The sequence below is a fragment of the Entelurus aequoreus genome, linkage group LG16 (genome assembly GCF_033978785.1).
Source record: "Entelurus aequoreus isolate RoL-2023_Sb linkage group LG16, RoL_Eaeq_v1.1, whole genome shotgun sequence".
In the NCBI taxonomy this organism is placed as follows: Eukaryota; Metazoa; Chordata; class Actinopteri; order Syngnathiformes; family Syngnathidae; genus Entelurus; species Entelurus aequoreus.
In genome coordinates, this window is record NC_084746.1 from 43,804,844 (window position 1) to 43,832,290 (window position 27,447).

General features: G+C 39.6%; 1 protein-coding gene and 1 long non-coding RNA gene across 4 annotated transcripts in view; one reads left to right on the forward strand and one right to left on the reverse strand.

The window, feature by feature from the left end:
* Nucleotides 1-27,447, reverse strand: part of vipr2 (vasoactive intestinal peptide receptor 2) — a 54,961-nt gene that overhangs the window by 15,148 nt on the left and 12,366 nt on the right. For all 3 annotated transcript variants that reach the window (XM_062023096.1, XM_062023095.1, XM_062023094.1), the window contains exons 3-6: nt 15,751-15,861; nt 13,166-13,257; nt 6,153-6,250; nt 5,229-5,361 (exon numbers count right to left, since the gene is read on the reverse strand). In XM_062023096.1, the coding sequence (XP_061879080.1) occupies nt 5,229-5,361; nt 6,153-6,250; nt 13,166-13,257; nt 15,751-15,861 (434 nt within the window). The remainder of the gene's footprint in view (nt 1-5,228; nt 5,362-6,152; nt 6,251-13,165; nt 13,258-15,750; nt 15,862-27,447) is intronic.
* Nucleotides 284-6,077, forward strand: LOC133631069 (uncharacterized). Its single transcript, XR_009821390.1, has 3 exons — nt 284-308; nt 531-575; nt 5,221-6,077. It is a non-coding gene; the product is annotated as an uncharacterized LOC133631069 (long non-coding RNA).

The window sequence follows — 27,447 nt, forward strand, 5'->3', positions numbered from 1 at the left end:
GCGCTTCAGCGTCGAGCAGATAGGTGTTTAGCAGGTGAGCATAAGGCAACGTACTCTCCCCAAATTATAATAAACACCTTCCAGTCAACTACTAGTGTAGCAGGTATATAATATATATGTTATGCATTCCACCAAAATTCCCTCACGTTTTATTTAATTGCTCTATTGTATTAATTGTCATTTTTATTTAGTAATTTTTTCAGCAAATAGTTCGTTTTGGGAGCATTTGTCATTTTATTTTGAAGTCCTACCTACTTCCGGTAGTGACGTTGTCTTCTTCACTTGCTGTTGAGACATGCCGTGAGGAGGTGAGTGTTTTTCTCTGCTCTCGTGTTTTAAAGAGAATGTAATTGTGAAACGAGGTTATAAGTTACTCTTGTGCTGCTAATGTTGCTGACATGTTCATGTACACTTCTTTTGCTCAGAGTTTGAGTGTGTTAGCAAACGTTTTGCTAGTGTACTGTTCGGTAGCACTTCTCACTCACACACAGTGGCTGCGGCACTTCATTGAAGTTTCCCCTCCATTTTAGACTGGTGTGCTGCAGACTCGTGTGTTTCCTGTGTATTTCATACAGGTATGTTTCTGTTGCTCCCAAAACTTTATTCTATTTGTCTGTACTGTTTTAATTTATTGTTTATTTTCCTATTGTATAAAATATTTGACTGCGGTGTATTAATTTTCAGTGTATTAGGTTTTGTGACATTTGTGAATGTTTTATATAGCATTTCTGGTCATTTAAAAGGCCTACTGAAATTATTTTTATTTATTTAAACGGGAATAGCAGATCCATTCTATGTGTCATACTTGATCATTTCGCGATATTGCCATATTTTTGCTGAAAGGATTTAGTAGAGAAAATCGACGATAAAGTTCGCAACTTTTGCTCGCTGATAAAAAAAAGCCTTGCCTGTACCGGAAGTAGCGTGACGTCACAGGAGCTAGGATTCCTCACAATTCCCCGTTGTTTACAATGGAGCGAGAGAGATTCGGACCGAGAAAGTGATGATTACCCCATTAATTTGAGCGAGGATGAAAGATTCGTAGATGAGGAACGTTACAGTGAATGACTTGAGAGGCAGCGATGGACGTATCTTTTTTCGCTCTGACCGTAACTTAGGTACAAGCTGGCTCATTGGATTCCACACTCTCCTTTTTCTATTGTGGATCACAGATTTGTATTTTAAACCACCTCGGATGCTATATCCTCTTGAAAATGAGAGTCGAGAACGCGAAATGGACATTCAGTGCCTTTTATCTCCACGACAATACATCGGCGAAATGCTTTAGCTACGAGCTAACGTGATAGCATCTTGCTTTAACTGCATATAGAAACAAAAGAAATAAACCCCTGACTGGAAGTATAGATAGAAAATCAACAATACTATTAAACCGTGGACATGTAAATACACGGTTAATGCTTTCCAGGCTGGCGAAGGTTAACAATGCTGTGCTAACGACGCCATTGAAGCTAACTTAGCAACCGGACTGCACAGAGCTATGCTAAAAACATTAGCTCTCCACCTACGCCAGCCAGCCCTCATTTGCTCATCAACACCCGTGCTCACCTGCGTTCCAGCGATCGGCAGAAGGACGAAGGACTTCACCCGATGCGTTTGGCGGCCCGGAGACGTAGGAAGTCAAGGTGAAGTCGGCGGCTAGCGTGGCTAGCGCTCCAACAAAGTCCTCCTGGTTTTGTTGCTGTAGTCCGCTGCTAATACACTGATCCCACCTACAACTGTCTTCTTTGCAGCCTTCATTGTTCATTAAAAAAATTGCAAAAGATGTCCAGAATACTGTGGAATTATGAAATGAAAACAGAGCTTTTTGTATAGGATTCTACGGGGTACCATAACTTCCGTTACTTGGACTTCGTCACGCGCATACGTCATCATACCGCGATGTTTCAGCCGGATATTTCCCGGGAATTTTAAAATGTCACTTTATAAGTTAACCCGGCCGTATTGGCATGTGTTGCAATTAAGGCTGAAACGACGCGTCGACGTAGTCGACGTCATCGGTTACGTAAATACGTCGACGCCGTTTTTGTGCGTCGACGCGTCGCATATTTACGTCACACTACCGTCATGGCGGAGCGCAAAGCAGACTGTGCGAGCGAGGGGGAAAAAATCACGCCAAAAGTGGTCAAAAGTGTGGGAGTATTTCAATACACGGCCTAATAATGTTGTTGTATGCACACTGTGTCGAGCGTAAATGGCCTATCATAGCATAGGCAGCACAACGGCTATGAACGAGCATTTGAAAAGAAAACCATCAACTAGTCAATCGTCCGCGCGAGTATACGTTGTCATCATTACACAAAAACATGAATGTGTCATTTGTATCTGCTAGGGGTGTAACGGTACGTGTTTTGTATTGAACCGTTTCGGTACGGGGCTTTTGGTTCGGTACGGGGGTGTACCGAACGAGTTTCTAAGCTAAAGCTAACTTTAGCTGCTAAAGTCTTAACAAGCTGCTTCGCTCCTTCTGCGGCTGCCTCTGTCTCAGCACGCAGCATTGTCCCACCCACACAACCATCTGATTGGTACACACAAAGCGTTATACAAAGCGTTATCAGCCAATCAGCAGTGCGTATTCAAAACGTTACCAGCCAATCAGCAGTGTGTATTCAGAGCGCATGTAGTCAGCGCTTCAGCGTGGAGCAGATAGGTGTTTAGCAGGTGAGCATCAGGCAGCAGACTCTCCCCAAATGATAATAAACACCTCCCAGTCAACTACTAGTAACATCACTATGAGCTAGGGATGGGCGATACCACACTTTTAGGATTCGATACGATACCGATACTTTATCTTGCCTTTTCATCGATACCGATACCATTAATTTCTTATTGGCAATTTTTGTCAGTCAAAAATATTATTACTATTGTTATTATTTAAGACAAATCACAAGACAAATACAGACCATTTATACCACATTTATTATGGTCAATATATAATAAAAGTAAAATTAAAATAAATAACAAATATGAAAAATAAATTAAATATTATATATAATAATAATTAGATATTAGGGCTTTCCAATTAACTGTCAAATCCGAATCGCAAGAAGCTGCAGTTATTTTTTAAAGTTTGTGATATAATTAGCAATTAATGAAATATGAAATAGGTTAATGTTTTCGAAATGTAAGAAATGATGTTACAGATTAAAACCAAAATCACATTCAATCATATATTTCAAGATTTTCTTGGAAAAAAATAAAACTAATGCAAAGATGAAGAATCTCTAAATGTTATCCCTTTCTTATCTTGTTTTAAATACTCAAGCAAATATTCAGTAAACATTACTAAAAAAACAAAAAAACAATACCTGTTTTAAGTCAACAATTGGACAACACTGGATATGCCTGGCTGCATCGCTGTCGGCTGGCTGTGTGTGTGTTGCACGTTGACGACGCTCATTCGCTGTCTCCTGTCACGTGACTGGGCCAGCTCTATACTCTGCCAGGTACAGGGGTGTCCCAGCACATAGTAAGTTAAGTAAGTCATCAAAAACATCTGAAAGTGATGCTTGCACCCCCCACACGCCGTTTTTTGGTTTATATCGATACTTTTTTCAGAAAAGTGATGCCAAATGAGTAGCGTGTGAGTATCGATATATCGATACCACAGGATCGATACGCACATCCCTACTATGAGCCCGTTGACCTTCTAGGAATATAAACTGGAGCTCAGCTCACTCGCAGTCCTGGCTTGAGGTGAAGGCTACCGGTAATTAGCTCTCAGTTCCAGCCACATCGACCCCTTCTGAGCGCTTATTTTCAGCTGCTGGGAATATTGTAAACAAGAAAAGAACCAGAGCATGTAGACATGCTAACCTTTCTTCATTACAACTGTTAGTCACTCACTGGAATGAGTAGAATTGGTTATTGTGTACTGTGTTGGACTGGATGTTTATTTTGCACATTTTAAAAGCAATACTTAATGTTTACAGTGCTCCAGAATATTTAGATTGGCACTTTTTTGTATTGGATGTTTATCTTTATTTTTGCACATTTTAAAGCAAAATAAGCAATACTTTTACTTTTGAAATGCTTATACTATTGCAGAATATTACGATTTGCACTGGATGTTTACTTTTATATTTGCACATTAAAAAGCAAATAAGCTACTTTTAATTTTGTTAAATGTTAAAAGTTTTAAATGTTTACATTGTTACAGAATATTTTGTCATGTTGTTGTCAATGTTGACTGAGTGGCCATACTTTTTTTTTTTTGTAAATAAAAGCAATGCCTTTTGAAAAAACTGGCCTACATTTATTTTTTCATCTTCATTTTGAATAAAAAAAATAATCGGTAAAAGGAAAAATAATCTATAGATGAATCGAAAAAATAATCTATAGATTAACCGATTAATCGAAAAAATAATCTATAGATTAATCGATAGAAAAATAATCGTTAGCTGCAGCCTTAGTTGCAATGTTAAGATTTCATCATTGATATATAAACTATCAGACTGCGTGGTCGGTAGTAGTGGCTTTCAGTAGGCCTTTAAACTGCAGCTCAGCTCGCTCGCAGTCCTGGCTTGAGGTGAAGGCTAATTAGCTTTTAGCGTAACGTTAGCTCATTTTGCGGTGTGTGTGTGTGTGTGTGTGTGTGTGTGTGTGTGTAGTCTCTCCTATTGCTATTGTACCATTTTTTCAGCTATAGTTACATTAATCATTAGTAATGTAGCATCCTAGTTTTGAATGGCAGGGTCCCTGCTATCACATGTTGATAAAAATATAACATTTACATAATAAAAATCAACTACAGGCTTCCCAAATGCTGTAATTAAGCGTGATGAGTTGACTTGAAACTGTTTAATGTTGCACTTTTTATATGTAGAAGAAAAGTTTTGTAATTTTATTTAATCTGAGCATCAATTTGAGGCAGTTTAATGTGGATTAACGTGGGCAGAATTATTATAGTGTTCCCAATGTTAAAAGGATAAAGCCATTGTTTACAAATTTGGTAAATAAATAACCAAAAAATTTATATTTTGTTGTTTTCTTACTGTACCGAAAATGAACCGGAACCGTGACCTATAAACCGAGGTACGTACCGAACTAACATTTTTGTGTACCGTTACACCCCTATCATGAACACAAAACTTGAACCCAAACAGGGAAAACTCCTGATGGTTTGTTGCTTATTGCGAGTTTTTCCTTGCCTCTGTCGCCAATGTGTTGATTGATATCATATTGGATGTGTGTCTATTGAAGTGTCTCACCAGGGATGGCTGAGTGGAGCAGGCGGAGGTGCGGCTGAAGAGGATGTCGTCCTTGACCAGCACGGCCACGGCCCTCAGGATGAAGGAGAAGAAGAGGTTGAGGTGGATGTAGTTCCTGGTGCAGTGGAGCTTCCTGCACGTTAACGCAATTTCAGCACGTCAACACTATCCACCCCTGAAATGTCGTCGGTTAATCTTTTCACAGCCTTGCGGCAACACTCCCACACACTCAAAATACTGACAACTGCAAGCTATAATAGCTCATCTATGGTGGATGAACAAAGTTCTCCTCCAGGCGACAAGAAGTTTAAGATTTTGGAGGATGCTGAGACAAGATAAACTGCTAAAGAGTCTTTATAATATACAACGTTTGCTAATCCAATCAAGAAACAGGCCGTTGCATTTGTAGCGCACATCAACCAAAATATGGACGTTAACCAATGAGAGGCTGCTTGGATGGCCCAAATCTTCATTCTTCATCTTAGCAATGATGTGCTAAAGCTTCCAACTTTGTGGAAACGCTTAAAAAAAAGACACTTTTCTATTCCCACTGCACAAAACAATGTTCATAAAGGCAAGCTTAAAGGAGTTTGGTGAGGAAGAACTAACTACAACAGGTTGTAGAAAGTCTTTTTTAGAAGAGTGGAAGGTGTTCTAGATATACAGTAGAATTAATTTACTTTTCACTTATCTGTTCCAATGCTTTGGTCCATACAGTTTAAAAGGTGCAATAACATTTTTAAAAGTGCAAATAAATTTAAGGGGGACTTTTAAGGTTTTGGTTGTTCTTGTAAAGAAGCATACATTGATTCAATGAAAGGCTGTGAGGATGAATGTATTCCTTTGACATTATTTTTTTAAATTATCCAAAAGTGACAACAACATAATCAAACTCTGAGGATGGCGATGTTGGACATGTCTCACCTGAAGAGGCAGAGGACAGCGCTCCCTGTGGTCAGAGCGATGAGTGACAGGCTGTGACCCAAGGTGTATAACGTCTGTACCAGCACGTAGAACACCAGCTTCACAAACACACACACAATTAACAATGTTGTTACACACATGCACAATTAATGTTGTTACCAGTTGACAACAACTGTACATGTTTTGGTAAGCACCCTGCTATTTCCTTGTTGTTTTCTGATTCTTTGTCAAAACACACACTTAGAGCTTGATCTACTAAAGGTTTGTGAGCAGAATAATGGCGCAATCCATTTAGCGTCCGTCTTCATGAATATGCAGAATATATGCTTATCATTGGAACGCCCACAATACTGGGAGGACAAGATGCGAATATTATTATTTAGCACATGCGGTGTGATCTATCAAGACTAGAGATGTCCGATAATGGCTTTTTTGCCGATATACGATATTACGATATTGTCCAACTCTTAATTACCGATACCGATATCAACCAATACCGATATATACAGTCGTGGAATTAACACATTATTATGCCTAATTTTGTTGTGATGCCCCGCTGGATGCATTAAACAATGTAATAAGGTTTTCCAAAATAAATCAACTCAAGTTATGGAAAAAAATGCCAACATATGGCACTGCCATATTTATCATTGAAGTCACAAAGTGCATTATTTTTTTTTAACATGCCTCAAAACAGCAGCTTGGAAGGGTAGGGGGTAGCGGAGGGTGTATATTGTAGCGTCCCGGAAGAGTTAGTGCTGCAAGGGGTTCTGGGTATTTGTTACGGTGCGGATGTTCTCCCGAAATGTGTTTGTCATTCTTGTTTGGTGTGGGTTCACAGTGTGGCGCATATTTGTAACAGTGTTAAAGTTGTTTATACGGCCACCCTCAGTGTGACCTGTATGGCTGTTGACCAAGTATGCGTTTGCATTCACTTGTGTGTGTGAAAAGCTGACAATCGTTGGTACTTTAACTTTAAGTTTAACTGGGCCGGCATGCAATGGCAGTGCCTTTAAGGTTTATTGAACCTCTGTGCTTCTCCCTACGGCCGTGTACACAGCGGCGTTTTAAAAAGTCATAGATTGTACTTTTTGAAACAGATACCGATAATTTCCAATATTACATTTTAAAGCATTTATCGGCCGATAATATCGGCAGTCCGATATTATCGGACATCTCTAATCAAGACTAGTACTCAACTGTGAGCACAATTTTGCATCTTTACAGTATTTAGCGCGGTTAAAAATAAGCCCAAATTGACAGTTACACACACGGCTGTGAGAAAGGAGGCGATTGCGCTGAATCTCCATCCTACGAATCCTTGTCAACATATATGGACTGTCAAAAGCAGGGGTCCCCAAACTACGGCCCGCGGGCCGGATCCAGCCCCCCAGCATCCAAAATCCGGCCCACAGGAAGTCCCAAGTTTAAAAAAAGGTATTTTATTTATTTATTTTATTTTTTAATTTTTTTTAATTTTTCTTTTCTAATCCATTTTCTACCGCTTGTTACTCTTGGGGTCTCCTAGCCGCTCAGGCAAATCATATTGTGTAAAAATGAATTTTCCCATCGATAACGTGACAATGTTAAATGTTGATGAACATCAATGTGAATTGATGTTAAATGACAAAACGGATTATAAAGACACAATGCGGCCCCCGAGTCAAAAAGTTTGGGAACCCCTGGTCAAAAGTATAATTTTATAATTCTAAAGGCTGCTGGATGACTTATGTGTTTTGGTGTCTGCTGGTGTTTTTCTAATGACATGAATTTTTTTTTGCATAGAAAAGATATTAACACATCGCCTGTGTGAAATAAACTTCTTGTAATATGCATTTTCTTGCATATTACTTTAAGAAAATATATTATTGCATATCACATCCCAGCGCACATTCGCAGTTAGTGCCAGCATCTTCCATGAGTGTGCAAAAAAAAGTGGTTTCCAATGTAGATGCACGGCAGGAGTCAGAGGTGCCCAGCAAAAATGGGTGAATGTCTGCAGCTTGTTTTAAAATGTAGCAAAACGCCATAGGTAGGAGCATGATAACATAAATGTGCAGTAAATTAGTTGTCTATGGCGAAAGCTACACAGTACACACAAAAACCTCATTTAAATGAAGCGGCCTGCACCACTTTTAAATTGCACATGCAATATAGATCATTGCACATGCAATATAGATCACACGCAACATGCCCACTAATAGTACACGCTACATTCAATAGTTTGCACACACTGCGTGGTATTTAGTATTTTGATCTGAGTCGATCAGGCTCTCACTCTTTTTATTGTAAAAGTGTGTTCACACAGACAAGTACGTTTTTGCACTGGTCACCCAGGAGTCGGGGGTGGGAGAGGGGGGAAAGGGGGTTGGTCCCCACATCTGCGGTCCCCTCCAAGGTTTCTCAGTGTATCCCATCGGGTTGAGTTTTTTCTTGCCCTGATGTGGGATCTGAGCTGAGTTGTGGCTTGTGCAGCCCTTTGAGACACCTGTGATTAAGGGCTATATAAATAAATGTTGATTGATTGATTAAACACAGCACACTGTCAGCAGTGGTGGGTGGTCAGGACCAGCAAAGCCTTCTCCGCAGCCTATACACTATCAAGAAAAGCACTGACTTGATATACTACTCAAATTCCAATATTTATTCTATGAAATTGTAATAATTTATTTCTAACAGTCTATTATCTTCATCTAATAACATGTCTCTTGGGCCTTGTTCACACTACAGGTCAATTACGATTTTTTTGCCCATGTGTGACTTTAATTTTTTTCATGCCAATGTGAACACCAATTTTAAATCCATCCCAGGCCTCTTTTGTGTGGATATTGTCATGGTCCGTGGTCCGGATCATGTTTTTGTTATGTTCTGTTAGTTTTGGACTCCCTTAGTTCCTGTTTTGTGCACTCCTGGGTTTATTTTGGTCGCCATGGGGATTCATTGGGTTCACCTGCCTCTGGTGAGTGGTCCCACGCTCAGCTGCTGTCAATCACTAATCAGCGAGCTATTTATTCACCTTGCTCGCCACGCTCAGTCTGGCGTCATTGTTTGCTACATGCACCTGTTACGTGAGTTTTGCCTTGTCTCTAGTTTATGCCAAGTGTTTGCTTCATGCCATGTCGACGTAAGATTTGTTTGTTTCATGCCACAGTTTCGTGAGTATTCCTTGTCCATAGTCTATGCTAAGTATTTGCTTTAGCTTCGAGTGTGTTTAGGCACGTTGTTCTGTTGGCTCGTTTTCTGTTTTTTGTAATACTTTGATATTTTGAGGAATAAATCATGTTCCAACCTGCACGCCATGTCCGGAGTGGTCCGCCTGCATTTCGGGAGAACGAACCCCGCAGTAAGCTGCGAAAACCCCGTCGTGACAGATGTAAATCCGATATGTATCCGATGCGGCCGTGGTCTGAACGATCGGGTCGCATTCATCCGACCCATACGTCTTTAAAAAGCGATGAGCGTCATAATTCTTCAAAAGAGACGGTTACAAAACAAATACAGTAGCTGACAAATAAGGAGAAAACAACATCCACTCATGTCTCCGACTGCTCGCCCACATGCTCTTCGGAGCAAAAGTCATAGCAAATGTCCCGCTAACTGCGAGAGACAAAATGCTTGCCCTTTTCCTTCTTAATCTTCTATGCACAATAATATGGTTCGGAAAATGTTGACTATGATTGCACAAAATCCTTGAAATTGCTTCAAATGCGCCAGGACTGAGATCTGCTTGAATTGGAGCCATGTCTATTTCCGTGAACACTGCAGCACGTGTGATGTTCGTGTATTCAAAAATAAATAATGGAGTGAAAAAAAAAAAAATGAGGAGCCAGATAGTGAATAAGGTAGAAGAGGAGGAGGTGCATCAGCCACTTCATTCAACAAACATAACTGTCGATTCCCAGGAAGACACTGGTGGCCTGAAGTTAAGTGTCTGATTGAGTTGCAGTCAGCAACGTTCTCCAGACCCGTATGGACCTGAGAAGGAAATGCAGCCATAACAACATGACAAGCTTTCCACAAGGTTCGGTTCTTAACCCTGCACTCTTCAGCATCTATATCATAGGTGTCAAAGTCAAGGCCCGCGGGCCATATCCGTCTACTGCTGTTTTGCACGCACCAATTCTCCATCAGTGTTGGCGCTAGGAATTTTCAAAATGGGGTCCAAGGGACTCCATCAAGTCATAAAAATGGGGTCCCACAGTAAATTTTTGGGGTCCCACTTTTTTGTAACCGTTTTGAAAACAAATGGTGAATGTATGCATTATCCTGTTATATCTCACATTCTATATCAGGGGTCCCCAAACTACGGCCGCGGGCCGGATTTTGGACGCTGGGGGGCCGTATCCGGGAAGTCCCAAGTTTTAAAAAAAATGCAAATAATACTTTTTTAAATTATTTTAAAAAAAATCTGTCCTTACTAGTCCATTTTGTACCGTCTCTTGGCCACTCAGGCAAATCATATTGTCTAAAAATGCATTTTACCATCGATAACGTGACATGCAGCAAGTGCGCTCTTTAAGTCAATTAACACACACATATATACACATATACATATATATACATGGACATATACATATATACACACACATATATACACGTATACATATACATAGACATATACATATATACACACATATACACACACACACATTTACATATACATATACATATATACACACACATATACATATATATATATATATATATATATATATATATATATATATATATATATATATATATATATATATATATATATATATATATATATATATATATATATATATATATATATATAGCGCGGCCCCCAGCCAAATTGTTTTAACCCAATGTGGCCCCGGAGTCAAAAAGTTTGGGGACCCCTGTTCTATATTGTGTTTTGGAAAAAGTTTGTCATAAACGTTACTTAATTCATTAAAAAAAATACAAAAAAACCCACATTTTTATTCATATGTAAATGTATTCAGTTATAAACATTCATTCACTTTCTTTCCTTCATGGATCTAAACTTTACCGCTGCTTGTATTTTTTCCTATACTTTTATTGTAATATTTTCAGAATGTGTTTCTTCTATTTTTGGCCAAAGTAAGACTAAGAAAACAATCTGAACTTGTCTTTATTTTTTAGTTTTAATGCCGTGATTTTAATAGTCCGGCCCACGTGTGCACAGATTTTCCTCCATGCGGCCCCTGAGCTAAAATGAGTTTTACACACCAGGGGCCGTACTTATCAAGCTTCTTAGAGTGCCATTTTACACTTAAGTCCTGAGAATTTGCGAAATTTAGTCCTACTCTCAAACTTAAGAATAAAAGCTTTTTATCAACGTTCTTAAGTCTAAGAATCACTCCTACTCTCCACGATATTTAAAAGACCTTCAGAGGTGTCTTAAGTGGTTAGGAGTTGCCAGCAGGGGATGGCACTGAGGCGAGAGAGACGTGCGCGAACGTTCAGGGAACGGAACAATGTTTTTGTTTTTTTTGATGACGAGCAGCTGATCAAACGGTATCGTTTAGACAGAGCGGATATTATTTTTGTCACAGATTTAATACTTTTCGATTCCTTGTTGATTCCTGCATGTGTCTGCAGTGGGCTAGTATATATAGAGCCACCCACACCAGTTTCAAATTAGTTGCCTAATTGATGAATTGGAAAGAAAATGTTATGAGAGTAGCGTATGTGTGTGGCCGTGAGGTGAGTGACGTCAGTGAGTGTGTGGGCGATAGAAGAGAGGGAGCGGTAGCGTGAGTGCCGACGGGGACTAGTTTGTTTTGTATTATTTTGTAGTTTATTGTTAAAATATACACTCCCATTGTCCACTTAAATATTTCCAAGATATTTCTTTATTCTTAGACAAGGGGTTCCCTTCCGTGATTGGTCATTTCTATGGACACAGAAATGACGTCACCTAAAATTCCGTTTACGGCACATAGTAATGTCGTAATTCAGCTCTGAGTGTGACACTTAAGATTCAGTCCTACACTTCGCTGAAAGTGTGAGTAAGACACTTGATAACTAACTTTTAAGTGCAGCTTTCAGCGAAGAATTTATTTACTCTTAAGTCAACTCTTAGCAGACTTCTTAGGAGTAATTCTAAGAAGCTTGATAAGTACAGCCCCTGATCTATATGCTGCTGCTAGGTGACATCATACGCAAATACGGCGTAAGCTTTCATTGTTATGCTGATGACACAACTTTACATGTGGGGTTAGGGTCGGGGGTAGCGGGAGGTGTATATTGTGGCGTCCCGGAAGAGTTAGCGCTGCAAGGGGTTCTGGGTATTTCTTCTGTTGTGTTTATGTTGTTACGGTGCGGATGTTCTCCCGAAATGTGTTTGTCATTTTTGTTTGGTGTGGGTTCACAGTGTGGCGCGTATTTGTAACAGTGTTTAAGTTGTTTATACGTTCACCCTCAGTGTGACCTGTATGGCTGTTGACCAAGTATGGATTGCATTCACTTGTGTGTGTGAAAAGTCGTAGATATTATGTGATTGGGCCGGCATGCAAAGGCAGTGCCTTTAAGGTTTATTGGCGCTCTGTACTTCTCCCTACGTTCGTGTACCACTCCGTACAGCGGCGTTTTAAAAAGTCATACATTTTACTTTTTGAAACCGATACCGATAATTTCCGATATTACATTTTAAAGCATTTATCGGCCGAAAATATCTTGGAAGTCCGATATTATCGGACATCTCTATTAATGAGCTTTACTTTTATAGAAAAATTATACTGTTTATAGTCACAGTGGAGAGTGGGGGAGGGTACGCAAAATATTTTCTTCTACCTAGGCGGGGGTGTAACAGAAAATATTTGAGAAGCACTGGTCTTAGAAGGTCCACTGTCCAGGTTTTTGGACAAGTCTTAATTTTAGGTTCTCGAGACACTTCCGCTCATCAAATTCAATGTGTTGGCATTACAAGAACAATAGGATAACAAGTCACTGGAGCATCATTGATCCAAATCAAGTCAGCTGCTAATTAATCATGTAGATGAAAGAAAAACGGAAGTTTAGTGCACCTTTTCCTGACTGGTGTCCGACCCGCACGCGCTGGCGATGTTTGGGAAAACCTCAGACCATCCTGATGCCGTGCAGTTCCTGCTGATGTTTCCTGGAGGAGAAGAAGACAAGCGTGATGCTGAAATGTGCTAACATATGACTTATTTTTACACGGTCATACTTGCTCTATACGTCTCTATACTGGCATTACTTTGTTTGATATTATTTTAAGTTAGACAATTACTGCAAGCTGTTTTAATAAACACTCAGTACATTTCCTGAGAGTTAATCAGCCATGTCACCGTCTGTTTGGTCATACTCCAAAAGTAAGCAATTTCCGTTCCCTACTTAGCAGCCCATTTTTCAAAACATTGGCGTTCGGCTATCTTTTTTAAACGGTTTGCAAAAGTATCAACTGGTAATCTCAAATAATCGACAACTCTATTTGAAAAATGTAAAAAACTTTTATACATTCACATCGTTCATTATTCAAATTTGAAGCTGCCATTTTCAGCTTAGCTTTGGGTGACATACTTGTGGGGACAATGTTGTAACTTAACCAGCTTGCAATTCATGATTTCAATAATCCATTGTTTCGCTATCCCAATACTTTGGATGACTGTTACTTTTGTAATATTTTTATCGACTCAATGGGCCTGATCTACTGAGATCCAAACTCCAAGTGCTAAACAGCATGTGGAAACTAGAAAACTATTATGTACTGTTTTAGAAGCAGTCTTGCAATGTCCTTTTTACCTGCGCTCACGAAAAGATGCTGTCACAAGATGGTGTTTTTTTTCCAGATGCAAGAAAATGCATATTGCATTAAGTTTTTTTTATTCAGATAGGACAGTAGTTCTTTTTATTCAAAAATAAAAACAGAATACAATGATTTGCAAATCCTTTTCAACTTATATTCAATCGAATAGACTGCAAATACAAGATATTTAATGTTCGAACTGAGAAACTTAATATTTTTTTGCAAATAATCATTAACTTAGAATTTAATGGCAGCAACACATTGCAAACATTTTGGTACAGGGGCATTTTTACCACTGTGTTACATGGCCTTTCCTTTTAACAACACTCAGTACACGTTTGGGAACTGAGGAGACCAATTTTTGAAGCTTTTCAGGTGGAATTATTTCCCATTCTTGCTTGATGTACGAACACATTTTCAATGGGAGACAGGTCTGGGGCTGTACTTATCAAGCTTCTTAGAGTGCCATTTTACACTTAAGTCCTGAGAATTTGCGAAATTTAGTCCTACTCTCAAATTTAAGAATAAAAGCTTTTTATCAACGTTCTTAAGTCTAAGAATCACTCCTACCCTCCACGATATTTAAGAGACCTTCAGAGGTGTCTTAAGTGGTTAGGAGTTGCCAGCAGGGGATGGCACTGAGGCGAGAGAGACGTGCGCGAACGTTCAGGGAACGGAACAATGTTGTTTTTTTGATGACGAGCAGCTGATCAAACGGTATTGTTTAGACAGAGCGGATATTATTTTTGTCACAGATTTAATACTTTTCGATTCCTTGTTGATTTCTGCATGTGTCTGCAGTGGGCTAGTATATATAGAGCCACCCACACCAGTTTCAAATTAGTTGCCTAATTAATGAATTGGAAAGAAAATGTTATGACAGTAGCGTATGTGTGTGGCCGTGAGGTGAGTGACGTCAGTGAGTGTGTGGGCGATAGAAGAGAGGGAGCGGTAGCGTGAGTGCCGGCGGGGACTAGTTTGTTTTGTATTATTTTGTAGTTTATTGTCAAAATATACACTCCCATTGTCCACTTAAATATTTCCAAGATATTTCTTTATTCTTAGACAACGGATTCCCTTCCGTGATTGGTCATTTCTATGGACACAGAAATGACGTCACCTAAAATTCCGTTTACGGCACATAGTAATGTCGTAATTCAGCTCTGAGTGTGACACTTAAGATTCAGTCCTACACTTCGCTGAAAGTGTGAGTAAGACGCTTGATAACTAACTTTTAAGTGCAGCTTTCAGCGAAGAATTTATTTACTCTTAAGTCAACTCTTAGCAGACTTCTTAGGAGTAATTCTAAGAAGCTTGATAAGTACGGCCCCTGGACTACAGGCAGGCCAGTCTAGTACCCACACTCTTTTACTATGAAGCCACGCTGTTTGGCATTGTCTTGCTGAAATAAGCAGGGGCGTCCATGAAAAAGACGTTGCTTGGATGGCAACATATGTTATTTTATTTGCTGCATTTACCTGTGGCAATTGTTTTATTGTGGTTACTCCTGGCGGCCACTGTAATCTATACAAATGGACAGCAAGTGTTTTAATGGTATCTCCACTATCAGACTAAAATTGCAGGAGGATCAAAATTAGTGACTGCTTATTGACCCAAACAGAATGTGTTTGTGCCAACATGCTTGATGCGCACTAATCAGCAGATGCTAAATGTTCATGTTACGTCATGGTAAGTGGAGAAGTGGGGGTGGGTTTTTTTTGGGGGGGGGATACATCCCAAATTGGGTCGTGTCAGCAGGCCGCCGCGTTCTTGCGTAACGTCTCAGAGTGGAGACAGCCATCTGGAGACACACACACAACATTTAGAAGTCCTGACCCGACTTACCGTTTGTGCCAAAGACGATCTTGAGGACGCGGGGACACGGGATGGTGACGGTCTGTCCGATCCCGGTGCGCTCCCAGCACGTGATGTTGTCCCATGCTCCTTTGCAACCCGCTTCTCATCAAAGCAAACAGAACTCCAATGATTTTGACTGACATCTGACACTTTCTAAATATTGTTGTTTTGTGACGATGATGATGAAGATGATGATGCCTACTGAGCCTCCCCTTCATCCTAGTGAAGACAAAATGCTGGGTCCAGCAGTTTTTGCTTTCATCATTATTTTTGCTCTACTTAGAGCTTTAATTAACACAAACGAGACACTCTTGAGTTTTCCCCGCCAGCCCTGCAGGCTTTGTTGCTGCTCTGTGCTTCACATTGGACAGCCTGTTCCTGAAGTCTGGACATACTCACTTGTATACACAAATAATAAACATACATGACAACAAAAACATGTCAATTTAATTCAAAAAGATATTGATAAATTCTAGGGATGTCCGATAATGGCTTTTTGCGGATATCCGATATGCCGATATTGTCCAACTCTTTAATTACCGATACCGATATCAACCGATATATACAGTCGTGGAATTAACACATTATTATGCCTAATTTGGACAACCGGGTATGGTGAAGATAAGGTACTTTTTAAAAAAATGAATCAAATAAAATAAGATAAATAAATTTAAAACATTTTCTTGAATAAAAAAAGAAAGTAAAACAATATAAAAACAGTTACATAGAAACTAGTAATTAATGAAAATTTGTAAAATTAACTGTTAAAGGTTAGTATTATTAGTGGACCAGCAGCACGCACAACCATTTGTGCTTACGGACTGTATCCCTTGCAGACTGTATTGATATATATTGATATATAATGTAGGAACCAGAATATTAATAACAGAAAGAAACAACCCTTTTGTGTGAATGAGTGTGAATGAGTGTAAATGGGGGAGGGAGGTTTTTTGGGTTGGTGCACTAATTGTAAGTGTATCTTGTGTTTTTTATGTGGATTTAATAAAAAAAACAAAAAAAAACAAAAACGATACTGATAATAAAAAAACCGATACCGATAATTTCCGATATTACATTTTAACGCATTTATCAGCCGATAATATCGGCAGACCGATATTATCGGACATCTCTAATAAATTCTCATCAATATATGTTTTGACTAACACACTTGATAAGGGCACTTATTTTGTGGACATACATGGTGCACCTAACAAGTACACTTACATTGTGCTCTTATGCAGTTCACTTACTTTGCACACTTAACCTGTGCACCTATGCTATGCACTCAACAAATGCTATTCAATTGTCTACTTAAGTGCACTCAAGCTGTGCACCTTTTGATTCACTTATTTTGCGGATATAATTTGTCATGCACTAACTTGCTCACCATTACATTTTTCAAAGTAAAATATATATAACAAAACCGGCTACATTGCGTTACCATTAGTGGTTTAACAGAACACATTTGTTTTACATTTGTCTATATTTTTCACTATTACTAAGTTTATGTAATAAACCTACTCAGTGGCCTTGTGGTTAGAGTGTCCTCCCTGAGATCGGTAGGTTGTGAGTTCAAACCCCGGCCAAGTCATACCAAAGACTATAAAAATGGAACCCATTACCTCCCTACTTGGCACTCAGCATCAAGGGTTAGAATTGGGGGTTAAATCACCAAAATGATTCCCGGGCTTGGCCACTGCTGCTGCTCACTGCTCCCCTCACCTCACGGGGGGTGAACAAGGGAATGGGTCAAATGCAGAGGACAAATTTCACCACACCTAGTGTGTGTGTGACTATCATTGGTACTTTAACTTTAACTTTGAACTAAAAAATAGACATTCAATGACAGCGAACACCAACTACCCAAATAACTAATGTTAGCTAACAACACCCAAAGCTAATGTACGTGTATGTGTTACATACATACGCGCAAAACCCAAAACAAGTGAAGTTGGTACGTTATGTAAATCAAAAATAAAAACAGAGTACAATGATTTGCAAATCGTTTTCAATTTATAGTCAATTGAATAAACTGCAAATACAAGATATTTAATGTTCGAACTGAGAAACTATTTTTTGCAAATAATCATTAACTTAGAATTTAATGGCAGCAACACAATGCAAAAAAATTGGCACAGGGGCATTTTTACCACTGTGTTATATTGTATTTTCTTTTAAAAACACTTAGTAAACGTTTGGGAACTGAGGAGACACATTTTTTAAGCTTTTCAGGTGGAATTCTTTCCCATTCTTGCTTGATGTACAGCTTAAGTTGTTCAACAGTCCGGGGGTCTCTGTTGTGGTATTTTAGGCTTCATAATACGCCACACATTTTTAACGGGAGACAGGTCTGGACTACAGGCAGGCCAGTCTAGTACCTGCACTCTTTTACTACGAAGCCACGCTGTTGTAGCATGTGCAGAATGTGGCTTGGCATTGGCTTGCTGAAATAAGCAGGGGCGTCCATGAAAAAAACGTTGCTTGGATGGCAACATATGTTGCTCCAAAATCTGTATGTACCTTTCTGCATTAATGGTGCCTTCACAGATGTGTAAGTTACCCATGTCTTGGGCAATAATACACCCCCATACCATCACAGATGCTGGCTTTTGAACTTTGCGCCTATACCAATCCGAATGGTTCTTCTCCTCTTTGGTCCGGAGGACACGACGTCCACAGTTTCCAATAACAATTTGAAATGTGGACTCGTCAGACCACAGAAGACTTTTCCACTTTGCATCAGTCCATCTTAGATTTTTTTTTTTTTTTTTTTTTTTTTTTTTAAATGTCCTGCCCAGCTTCTCGGGCAAATCATATAGCAGATGTAGATGCCCATATCGGCTGTTCAGATTTACTTTACAAAAGAGAAGTGTAGGATACTTCTCTTGTTGCCTTACTTGTATTTTGACTTTATTAAATGTATTTATATTATCATTTGGTGCAGCCGGGCCGGAGCAGGAGGGGATAGAAAGAGAGAAAAAGGAAGACAGAGGGGGGAATTGTGGGGACAAGAGGGGGATTAGACAGAGAGACAAAAACAACAACAGCAAACACAACAACAACAACAACAACAGAGCAACATCAGCAAATACGACATGTACAAACATGATGGTAAAAGTAATAGCAAATAAGCAGTTAGCGAAAATTAAAAAAAAAAAAATACAGAAATGACAATGAGCATTATTACACTAAAAATGGAGCAATATGAATACCAATAGAAATAGTGCTATTGATAATAAACAATACCAGTACTTTACCTTTATTATCAACAATACAATTGTTCAAATGCAACAATACATATACGTAATGATAACTTGAGATACGAAAGAATGCAGAAAAATGGAGGGGAAGAAAGAGAAGCAACCTTAACCTTGTAGATTGTTATAGTAACAATAGGTTAAGCTTTGTCAGTGTGCCATGTGTTATACCCAGTTTATCCTAGGGCAACAACGTTAATATATGTTTGATGAAACGTGATTATGTGCATGAGTGTATGTGTGCATATGTACTTGTATATGTACAGTATGTGTATGTGTGCTTGTACAGTGAATGTATATGTACAGTATGTGTATATGTGTGTACAGCGAATGTATATGTACAGTATGTGTATGCAGTATGTGTGTTTGAACAGTGAATGTATATGTACAGTATGTGTATATGTGTGTTTGTGCAGTGAATGTATATGTACAGTATATGTATGTGTGTGTTTGTACAGTGAATGTATATGTACAGTATGTGTAAATGTGTGTTTGTACAGTGAATGTATATGTACAGTATATGTATGTGTGTGTTTGTACAGTGAATGTATGTGTAGTATGTGTATGTGTGTGTTTGTACAGTGAATGTATATGTACAGTATGTGTATATGTATGTTTTTACAGTGAATGTATATGTACAGTATGTGTATACAGTATGTTTGTATAATGAATGTGCGTGTGGATGTACGAACTTTGAGTGTGTAAATATGTACTGTATTTATTTGTATATGTATGTGGGAGCGTAGGTACCTATGTATGTGTGTATGTATGTGTGTGAGTATATGTGAATTTGCATGTACAATACATTTGACTCCCAGTGTGTGCGGGAGCCAGAGTACGGCCCCAGCCTCCCCGAGAGCCCATCCCACAAACAGTAGGTGTGGTGCCCAGGGAACCAGGGGCCACCGCCCCCACGCAGCCAAGCCGGACAGCAACAGGAACCCCAGAGCCCGGCCCACCGTGCCGCCCACAAGGGCCAGCAGCAGGCCGCAGACAGACGCACCCGGCAGAGGACAAGGCACGAGAAAAACAGGGGGCAGCCAGACCCCAAGCCAGCGAGAGACCACACCCCACACGGACAGAAAGGCGGGACGCCCCGCCCGAGGGGCCCGGAGACCCCCCGCAACCGGACGGGAAGACCGCCCCCGCCCCACCGGCAACAGGGCCCCCACGAGCCCCCCCCCACCCCCGGAGAGCGCGGCGAGGCCAGCCCACGGCCACCCCACCCAAGCCGGCCGCCACAGGACCACCCAGCACGGGGCCACAGGAACCACCCACCCCACCCGCAGGGACCCCAACGATGGAGATGGGACCCCAACGATGGAGATGGGACCCCAACGATGGAGATGGGACCCCAACGATGGAGATGCAGTCCATCTTAGATGAGCTCGGGCCTAGCAAAGCCGGCGGCGTTTCTGGGTGTTGTTGATAAATGGCTTTTGCTTTGCATAGTAGAGTTTTAACTTGCACTTACAGATGTAGCAATGAACTGTAGTTACTGACAGTGGTTTTCTGAAGTGTTCCTGAGCCCATATGGGGATATCCTTTACACCCTGATGTCGGTTTTTAATGCAGTACTGCCTGAGAGATCGAAGGTCACGGGCATTGCCGCTTACGTGCAGTGATTTCTCCAGATTCTCTGAACCTTTAGATGATATTACGGACCGTATGATGGTGAAATCCCTAAATTCCTTGCAATAGCTTGTTGAGAAATGTTGTTCTCAAACTGTTCGACAATTTGCTCAGGCATTTGTTCACAAAGTGGCGACCCTTCGCCCCATCCTTGTTTGTGAATGACTGAGCATTTCATGGAAGCTGCTTTTATACCCAATCATGGCACCCACCTGTTCCCAATTTGCCTGTTCACCTGTGGGATGTTCCATATAAATGTTTGATGAGCATTCCTCAACTTTCTCAGTCCTTTTTGCCACTTGTGCCAGCTTTTTTGAAACATGTTGCAGGCATCAAATTCCAAATGAGCTAATATTTGCAAAAAATAACAACGTTTCTCAGTTCGAACATTAAATATATTGTCTTTCCAGTGTATTCAATTGAATATAGGTTGAAAATTATTTGCAAATCATTGCGTTCTGTTTTTATTTACGATTTACACAACATGCCAACTTCACTGGTTTGGGGGTTTTGTAGTTACGTCATAAAGTTCGAGAAGAATCCGTAAGGGGGCGGGACATACATCGGAAAGTTATCGCCCTCTTTGCATCTGTGTAAAACAGAGTACTTAATTTGTGCACTTAAGTGAACTTAAAGAGGAATTTTTTTGGAATGTTGTCTAATATTTACAATCCTTACATAAGACAAGCACACATATGTTTTTTATTAATTCTAACTAGTAAACAAATGTGAGCAAAGGCCCGCTTACAATGGAGCCAATGGGTGTTTGGATTAAAAAACACCCAAACATCTCCATCAAGGTTTTATATACACGCTGTAAGTACATATGTAATGGAGTAATGTGCACTTTTATAATAACATGAACAGTAATATTTTCATATTAATTTGCGCATTAATTTGACAAACGCATCACGACGTTCGCGCTTTCCTTCGACAACATCACTGATTACTACTACTCACTGCAGACTTTATGAGAGCTGTCACGCCAAATTTCTTCCCTCTACAAAAACCTTCCCTCCCCCATTTACTTCCAATAAAATCACAAAGTTGCCGGGGGTCCTTAACCTGCACGCGACTGTCCTGTTTCGCGCCTGTGCAAAAAAAAAAACAATAATCGATTTCTTCAGATTCCAGCAGCTGTCAAAGACGAAGTATCCTTCCAGCGACGGGCAGTCAAAGCCGAAGTGCTATCGATCGCTGTCAATGACGTAAGAGGAAACATGACCACGGAAGTAAATGGGGGAGGGAAGGTTTTTGTAGAGGGAAGAAATTTGGCGTGACAGAGCCAACAAACATAACAAAACATCACTTAGGGCCTGATTTACTCTGTTCCAAATAACACGCGGTAAACGGCGTGTGCAAAAAATAAAATAGCGTGTACAAATTTTTTTAAAAAAAACGACATTAAAAACAGACACCAAAACGCATCAATTGAATTAACTTTAATCAGCCCCTTAAGTTATCCAGCAGCACACAATTCTAAAAGGAAACTGCTTAAAGGCCTACTGAAACCCACTACTAATGACCACGCAGTCTGATAGTTTATATATCAATGATGAAATCTTAACATTGCAACACATGCCAATACGGCCGGATTAACAATTTTAAATTTCCCGCTAAACTTCCGGTTGAAAACGTCTATGTATGATGACGTATGCGCGTGACGTCAATCGTTGAAGCGGAAGTATTCGGACACATTGTATCCCAATACAAACAGCTCTGTTTTCATCGCAAAATTCCACAGTATTCTGGACATCTGTGTTGGTGAATCTTTTGCAATTTGTTTAATGAACAATGAAGACTGCAAAGAAGAAAGTTGTAAGGGGGATCGGTGTATTAGCGGCTGGCTGCAGCAACACAACCAGGAGGACTTTGACTCGGATAGCAGACGCGCTATCCGACGCTAGCCGCCGACCGCATGGATGATCGGGTAAAGTCCTTCGTTGCTCCGTTGATCGCTGGAACGCAGGTGAGCACGGGTGGTGATGAGCAGATGAAGGCTGGCTGGCGTAGGTGGATAGCTAATGTTTTTAGCATAGCTCTGTGAGGTCCCGTTGCTAAGTTAGCTTCAATGACGTCGTTAGCAACAGCATTGTTAAGCTTTGCCAGGCTGGAAAGCATTAACCGTGTATTTACAGGTCCATGGTTTAATAGTATTGTTGATTTTCTGTCCATCCTTCCAGTCAGGGGTTTATTTCTTTTGTTTCTATCTGGAGTTAAGCCCGATGCTATCACGTTAGCTCCGTAGCTAAAGTGCTTCACCGATGTATTGTCGTGGAGATAAAAGTCACTGTGAATGTCCATTTCGCGTTCTCGACTCTCATTTTCAAGAGGATATAGTATCCGAGGTGGATTAAAATACAAATTTGTGATCCACAATAGAAAAAGGAGAGAGTGTGGAATCCAATGAGCCAGCTTGTACCTAAATTACGGTCAGAGCGAAAAAAGATGCGTCCTGCACTGCACTCTAGTCCTTCACTCACACGTTCCTCATCCACGAATCTTTCATCCTGGCTCAAATTAATGGGGTAATCGTCGCTTTCTCGGTCCGAATTGCTCTCGAAGCTGGTGTAAACAATGGGGGAAATGTGAGGAGCTTTTAAAACTGTGACGTCACGCTACTTCCGGTACAGGCAAGGCTTTTTTAATCAGCGACCAAAAGTTGCAAACTTTATCGTCGATGTTCTCTAGTAAATCCTTTCAGCTAAAATATGGCAATATCGCAAAATGACACATAGAATGGATCTGCTATCCCCGTTTAAATAAAAAAAATGTCATTTCAGTAGGCCTTTAAAAGACAGCATGTAAAAAATTTTTTTTTTATCTCTGACGCTCCAAAATGTTGACACATACACATAGTTCAGATAATTCTTGTCTGTCCATCGTCTGTCCTTTGCAGTGCATTCATCAATCCAGCAGCCGCATGTAAAACTGTCAGTTTGCACGTCCTTCTGACACTTGCTAAATAAAACGCTAAATAGTGCTCGCAAAATGGTGATAAGGGTTGATGAATCGCAATACACATGCGAAATAATTATATTAGCATTTTCTCCTCCCAGTATATCGTGGGTGTTTGGATGATCCACATATATTTTACATATTAATGAAGACAAAGACGCAAAAAGGAGTGCACGCCTTATTCTGCTCACTCAACAGACACAATCTACTTTGCACATGTTTAGTAGATCAGCTTCGCATGTGCTATCAAATTTGCACGTGTTTAAGCACACGCAAACCTTTAGTAAATCAAGCCCTTACTGTACAATGTCGGCTCTCACTGGGATACCGACTAATAGGATGTTCATATAATCCTCTTTAAATGAAGGATGACACATAACCCTCGTGAAGAAAAAAGGGGGGGTGTTACCAAGCGTCTTTTTGTGTCTTTCTCGCCATTTCTGGGTCTAAATAGGCTGTGAAAGTCGACCAACTTGTAGGAATATGTCCTCATCCTTCTACTATCCAGGTGAGAGGTGTTATTTATGATCTAGAATGAACTCTCACAAGCTCCAAGGCGAGGAAGCAGCTCACCAACTGATGATGTTAATATAGTTGTCGGAATAATTGTATCTAAGTTATCACAAAACTTTGTGTTTCAATGAGTTCCCGGCAAGCAGACAAAAGCTGTCTTTGTTCTTACCAATCAAAAGGCTTGCAAAACTCCACTGTGTAGGATGGGAAGCGACATGAAGGTGTCGGTTTATTTGAGCTATTGTAATCCACAGGAAGATTTTGTCTTGACCCGAGATCTACAAAGCGGAGAGGAAGCAGGACCTGACCCCCCTCCAGGCACCTTTTCTTTGAACTGTTTTGTAACCAAAAGCGACGGCTGTTTACGACCCCCTTCCTTTAGAAACATCTGTTGCCATGTAATCAGGGAATGTCCAAATAAAAGAGGAGGCGTACAATCTTTTGTCAGAGCATGGTGGGACACTGTCCAAGGGTACAGGTCTACGCGTTTCTCCTCATTGAGCCAAATTTAATTCTGTCTCTGTTTAATTCCTTGCTTCTTTGTCTGTTTAATAGATGTCATCAGTGTTTGAACCTGACAATAGCAGCATAAGCTTGTTAGCGCTTTTTGATCACGGCGCCGCTAAAAATGGTTTGTCTGCGTTAGCGATTATAATAACAGTATCGCTAATACTTGGTTAATATTCAGATCACGAAATGTAAATGGCGTATTGTTGGCGGTTTTTGGATGGTTATTTAGAGGGCTTTATGGGCAGAATAGAGGACATGGGGCTCTGTACCGAGGATGTCGTTGTGGCTTGTACAGCCCTTTGAGACACTTGTGATTTAGGGCTATATAAATAAACATTGATTGATTGATTGATCCCGATGGGTCCATTGTAAGCGGACTTTTATTTAGAATTATCTGGAATGCATTGAAAACGGAAAACGTGTGTGTTCTTGTCCCTCATAACGATTGTGAATTACAGGCAAAATTTTAGAAAAGTGCGGTTCTTCTATAAATTTTGTATTTATTTGGAGCAATCATTTTTTATGCACCTAACTTGTGCACTTATGCTACGCACCTAAGTGCACTTAAATTGTGCACTTAAAGGCGACCTAATTAATTAATTAATTGTAAACAAATACAAGATTTAATGAATATAAATGTATAAATAATGTAAATGTATTACAATTAATACATTAACTTAAGAAGAAAATATGTATTTTTATTAAATTATCTATTTGTCTTATATACTGTATGTATATTAAATTAAATATATAGTTGTTTTTTTAAATAATTGTTGATAAATATCAATTAAATAATTAATTAATTATCCAAAAATAAAACACTCTTAAAAATATGATTTATTTGAAAAAATATTGCAAATATTTTTATTATATACACAGTAATATTACTAATAACAGGTTAATTCACAAAGAAGAAATATAGATATCATTTATTTGCATATACAGTACAGGCCAAAAGTTTGGACACACCTTCTCATTCAATGTTTTATATTCTAGTTTCTTCAAAATAGCCACCCTTTGCTCTGATTACTGCTTTGCACACTCTTGGCATTCTCCCGATGAGCTCCAAGCACACCTGTGAAGTGAAAACTATTTGAAGCTCATCGAGAGAATGCCAAGAGTGTGCAAAGTAGTAATCAGAGCAAAGGGTGGCTATTTTGAAGAAACTAGAATATAAAACGTGTTTTCAGTTATTTCACCTTTTTTTGTTAAGTACATAACTCCACATGTGTACATTCATAGTTTTGATGCCTTCAGTGACAATCTACAATGTAAATAGTCATGAAAATAAAGAAAACGCATTGAATGAGAAGGTGTGTCCAAACTTTTGGCCTGGACTGTAAATATTTTACATGAACTATTTCTAATATTCCTTTTTTTTTTTTACAAGTGCATAAGGTTTTCCTTCTTGTCCAGCATTTTTGAGACAACCTGTACAATACTGGAGTGAATTTTGTAAAGAGGAACATTTATTTACTTAAATCACCGATGAGATTTTGTTGTCTCGTCTACAAAAAGACAATCAGCATCACAAAGTATTTACTCTTGCAAATCATTCAAGGGATGAAGAACCTTCAGAAAGATTATGTCTGGTCCAAAAAGAGTCCAGACCCAGAGGGATGTCTTTACCAAAAGAAAATGCTTTTGTGTGTGTGTTTGCATGTGTGTGTGTGTGTGAGTGTGAGTGTGTGTGTGTGTGCTGATTATTTGGGTCCAATTTATTTTGGTCAGGCAGCTAGATAATCTCATCTATCATCATCAAATATAATCTGTTTAGAGAGCTTCAGTCGGGTTCTGGACGTAGTCCCAGCAGGATTCTGTTTAGATTTCATTTCAAGATGAACCATTTGGGTCATCGGTGTCGTCGACTCATCGATTTGATGACAAGCTAAAAGAAATACTGACACAGTACATATTATTTTTTGGGGTGTGTTAACTTGTTGCAGCGGGGGTTGCACACATACAAGATACAAAATACAGATGATCAAAACAATATTTTGATATGAGATTACTGCTGAGCTATCTGATCAAACACTTTACCTTTGTGTTATAGTTTACAAAACTAATCTAACATATCTAATCATTTTCATTTTAGATAAAATATATTTTTATTTTGAACACCACTGCTGCATCCACTTTATTAGGTGCACTATCTTATGCAAATATTTAGCCTCCTTAAAGGCCTACTGAAATGATTTTTTTTTATTTAAACGGGAATAGCAGATCCATTCTATGTGTCATACTTGATCATTTCGCGATATTGCCATATTTTTGCTGAAAGGATTTAGTAGAGAAAATCGACGATAAAGTTCGCAACTTTTGCTCGCTGATAAAAAAAAGCCTTGCCTGTACCGGAAGTAGCGTGACGTCACAGGAGCTAGTATTCCTCACATTTCCCCATTGTTTACAATGGGGCGAGAGAGATTCGGACCGAGAAAGTGATGATTACCCCATTAATTTGAGCGAGGATGAAAGATTCGTAGATGAGGAACGTTACAGTGAATGACTTGAGAGGCAGCGATGGACGTATCTTTTTTCGCTCTGACCGTAACTTAGGTACAAGCTGGCTCATTGGATTCCACACTCTCCTTTTTCTATTGTAGATCACAGATTTGTATTTTAAACCACCTCGGATACTATATCCTCTTGAAAATGAGATTTGAGAACGCGAAATGGACATTCAGTGCCTTTTATCTCCACGACAATACATCGGCGAAATGCTTTAGCTACGAGCTAACGTGATAGCATCTTGCTTTAACTGCATATAGAAACAAAAGAAATAAACCCCTGACTGGAAGGATAGATAGAAAATCAA